At 58.4% G+C, this 4,517-nt stretch overlaps 1 protein-coding gene; it reads left to right on the forward strand.

The window, feature by feature from the left end:
• Nucleotides 1-22: 22 nt before the first annotated feature.
• On the forward strand, nt 23-198 carry CHC_T00005440001 (hypothetical protein). XM_005717065.1 is given in 2 exon segments: nt 23-24; nt 25-198. 1 exon segment carries the CDS (start codon nt 25-27, stop codon nt 196-198), a length of 174 nt encoding a protein of 57 aa, XP_005717122.1. The 5' UTR covers nt 23-24.
• Nucleotides 199-4,517: the final 4,319 nt, after the last annotated feature.

A 4,517-nucleotide genomic window follows, 5' to 3' on the forward strand; every position in this document is an offset into this window, starting at 1 on the left:
ACTCCCGCCCATCCAGTACAAGAGATGCAAGGGCCCAGCCTGAGGCATGAATATCCCCTAATTCCCCAACGAAATCCTCGAAACACCCACCGCGAGTGCGCAATGCCCTTGCTTGGACCGATGTATTGCTTTCTACCCCGAACATACAAAAGAAAGAAAGAAAGAAAGAAGAAGAAGAAGAAAAAAAAAAACAGATAAACCTGTCATTGCATATCGCCTGCTTGCTGCCTTGCAACGTTCCTGCTCCCTCATTCCCCTACCATCGACAGACGACTGCGAAATACCTCAACATCCTTCGGAGCTTCCGAGGGCACAGCCCCACCGTTTTCTGCCCTTCTCCATTTCGTCTTTCTCTGAAAGACGGCACGGCAGACTCGACCCCGTTCGCGTCGTCCCCGTCCTTCCTTCTGTCCTGCGACAAGAAAGCCCTCACAATGCACCTCCCCTGCCTTCTTTTCATCGCAGCCGCTCTCGTCGCCACTCAAGCCACTCTAGTCAACGACACCGACCGCGACGCCGATGTGTATCTGAACACAGTCGAGCACCAGGCCTGGGTGCAGGAATACGGCAGGAGGGGATGCGTTTATGCGAACCGAGTGCGTGCGCAATACGGCAAGCATCAACTATACTACAGCGGCTCCTTGACCGATCTCGGCGCTCGCCATTCTCGCTGGATGGCCTCCTCCAACATTTTCCAGCACCAAAACCTCAACGGCCTCGGCGCCTGGGTCGGCTCCCACTGGCTCCGCGTCTCTGCTGAAAACATCGCCATGTCGACTCCTCGTTCGAAAGACGCCAGTTGGGATGCTCATCAGCAATGGTACCACAGTCCGGGTCATTTTCGCAACATGGTCAGCCCCCGTCACACTCACTGCGGCGTCGGAATCGCATATGACAGAGGCGGCCGGTGGTGGGGCACCCAGCTCTTTGGCTACAATCCGAGGATTGGAAACGAAGGAGGTGCAGCATCTGCTCCGTCTCCGCCGAAATCCAAACGCGCTCCAGCTCGCGCGCCTGCCCGTGCGCCTGCCCGTGCGCCTGCTCGAGCACCCACATCTCCCCCGGCACCGGCGCCAAGACCCGCTTCTACACAAGGGCCGGGGGGTGGTCTTGACCCCACGGTGGCGTCTGACGTCCAGAATTCGTCGCCGGGGAGCGCGCTTGACAAGAACAGTCTCGACCCCGAGCTTTCGGGATTTTCTGCTCCGAGCCTCTAATGGTATGCAAAATGGAGGCGGGGATGCTTTGAGAGACAATGAACAAAGAGTATTACTTTCTGTAACTATGGATAAAGTGCCCAACTCTATGTCGTTGCTAGAGTTTCTGACTGTATTATGGTGATTCTATTTGTTGCGTCAGTAAAGAGCGAATAACTTTCTGGGGAATGCTTGAAGCCAGTACTGTGTGGCGTTTCGGCAGTACAGTGCAGTGTTTTGTGCGGACTCTGGTAGGTGAGAGGACATTCTTCATCCCAGCATACTGCCAGATGTTAACATCTGACATTAGCTGGATACGTCATGTGTTGCAGATGCTCCGCTCAGAGACAGATGCTGGGAGATTACACGCAAGGCAGCTCTCTAGCTTGCAGCTTTATGGCCGGGCTTGTTAATGACTTTGGGCATCATAGGAATGGCCCAGAGACAGACCTCAGGTGTCGTGAATTTATTCTGTCGGTCGGACGCCACGTGTTTACTGTTACTGTAAACGAAATTGTACAGTACTGTACGATTCCTGAATTTCGACACTCTCTAGAGAGATGCGGGTCAACTCTCTCTCTCGTGCGTTGTTCTGCGGACATGCATTGCTCTGCGAAGAGATTGGATTTGTTTCTCCTCCCTTTCTGCATCAACTTGGTCCTTCAAACTGCCTCACAATGCATTCATGAGAGAGTGATTGGCGGTGTTAGCTTTCTGCACTCTGGGGCGGGCCAACATGCCGCCGCATCCTCGAGACAGGGTAAGGTGGATCTCACAAGCCGCCCACTCAACATCACAGACAACAGCGTTTTTTTGTTGAGCTTGCTCTTGCGCAATCTTCGGAATGGTGTCTCCTTCAAGATGGGCCTTAACGCAGCTGTGCTCTGAAACTGAATATGTTTACAAAGCTCTACAGTATGATGTTGCTACCAAAACAGAATGGACGCCTGCGGCATGCTCAACTAGAAAAGCGAAAGAAATGTCTTCCATTGAGTTGGCAAGCAGAATTGGCGGCCTTCCCTCTTCAGAACATGGCGCAGGAAGGTGAGATAGGGCTGCCCTTGCTGCTTTTGCAAAGCGTTCGAATTAATGCAGGTGTCGTTCGCGAAGGAACGCGTCGACGTTGCTGCGGGAAATGCGAAACAACAGGTTGCCAGCCAAAGGTTAATTAGAAATGGGTAATGCCTACGCGAACAATGTTTCTAGTTAAAAATCAACGCATGCCACTGTCTTGTACCGAACAGACAGTGCTATCCTGTAGACTTTGCAGAGAAACGAGACAGCTCTGAATTGTGCCCCCATGCGTCGCGCGCGGCAAGCTCAGCATCCGCTTCACCGTCAAGCGAATAGCAGGATCAAACATACACAAACACACACACACAAACACACACACACACATAGCCCGAGCAGGCAGTCGTTCTGAAAACGTCATTCCAAAAACGTCATTCCAAAAACGTCATTCTGCAAGCAACCATCCAGCGAACGGGCAGCAGCATTGAACGACTGGAGGCCTCGATGAAGCTCAACTTTCGCAGCGTGGACAGCGGGGGCACTCTCGCGCACGGGGTGACGCCTGTGTTAATCCCGCCTCTTTCGAGCGGGGCGCTCTCCTCACGGTCGGCGCCTGCACAAGGACAAGGGGCACTGGCGGGCAAGGAGGGGAGCGGAAGCGGGTCGGGGCACATCACGGGCGGGACGGCGGGCTCAAGTTCGCGGACGAGGCGATGTAACATCTCCTGCGGGACCGGGATGCTATGCGTGCTGGTGGTGAGCGTGGTGTGCTTGCTGCCCAGCGTGCTGCCGGCCGCCGTGCGACATGTGGAACGGCTGGTCGACTGGTCCGGTGTGCGCGCGCAGGGGGCGCTGGGGAGGGCGACGGAAGTCGGCAAGGGAGGGGGAAGCGCGGCGGGAAGCGCGGCGGGAGGGGGAACGGGGTCGAGGGCGCTGGTGCCGACGGTGGAGGAGAGACGGGAGGAGAGGGGTGGACCGCGGATGGGCCACGGGAGAGATGAGTTGGGCCGGGCGGCGTTGCCGGTTTCGGCGGGGACGGAGACACAAAGCGGGGCCGGGATGCAGGCGAGGCAGGAGCAAAGGGTGCAGGGCAGGCAGTACCGGTTCAATTCGTACGGGGTAGCCGAGACCGGGGTAGCCGAGACCGGGCGGCGTGCGTACGTGGGGGCGGCGCGGGTGGAACCGATCGTGGACGGGTGGAACAGGTACGCGGTGGTGCGGCACGGCAAGCTGTACATGTCGGAGACGTTCGAGGCGCGTCTGAACGAGGAGGTGGCCGGGAGGATCCACGCGCGGCACCCGGAGCTGTTCGGGCACGTGCAAGGCGAGTGCGGCGGGGCGGGCGAGGTGTCGTTCTCGTTCAAGACGAGCCCGGTGGTGCAGGCCGAGCTGGAGATCGTGACGCGGTGCGGGCCGACGGGCAGCAGCTGCACGCTGCGCCCGCGCATCGACGACCTGCGCCGGCTGCAGGTCAACGTCGCGGCCGGCGGCGGGCGCGGCGAGCACTACCTCACGGCCGAGGGGACGCGCGAGAGCGAGCGCGTCACGTGGGGCCCGCTCGTCGGCCCGCTCAAGGTCGTCCTGCTCGAGGACTCGCTGCTCGCGCTCAAGAAGACGTGCGTCCGCGCGCGCGCGGGCGGCACGCGCATCGTGTCGGTCGCGCAGGTCAAGGCCATGTGGGGAGAGGTGCAGGGAGAGGTGCAGGGAGGGGAGGGAGGGGAGGCGGGGAATGCGTTTGACGTGTTTCGGTATGACGCGCAGCCGCGGCATCACATTGACGCGCGGCGGTACAATTGATTGGGGGTGTGCGTAATGAGTAATTACAGACAGGAGGTGACGTAGTGTACACGTGTAAAGATCTGAATGTGGAAAAGTCATTCTTTTCCGGAACCCGCTTTTCCGGGAGGCCTCGGCGGAGGGGGGCCCACGGCGGGCCATTTACAGTAAGCGTAAGAGGTGCAACGACATGAGGTCAGGGCTACAGGGCTGCGGCAGTGCGCCTCGCAGCAACCGGCCCTGCGCCGTGTCATCCCCGTGTTTCTATTCCATGAATTGCTCCTACGCGGCCAACGCACAGCCCCTTCAGTACACACCCGCTACACACCCGCTATAAACCCCCTACTGTATGCACCTCAAAAGGACATTGAATAAACAACTCCCTCATACAGCCCCGCCCCGTCTACAACAAACTGCCCGCTGGGCTCGCCCCCAGTGCACCGCCTTAGCCCGCGACTCTGTTTATACTACTCCTCTCTATCACGCCCCCTCGGCCGGTGCTTCGACGCGTGTGTGGGTAGAGACACCCACAGA

Source organism: Chondrus crispus, genomic scaffold (genome assembly GCF_000350225.1).
Source record: "Chondrus crispus Stackhouse genomic scaffold, scaffold_295, whole genome shotgun sequence".
NCBI classification, from domain to species: Eukaryota; Rhodophyta; class Florideophyceae; order Gigartinales; family Gigartinaceae; genus Chondrus; species Chondrus crispus.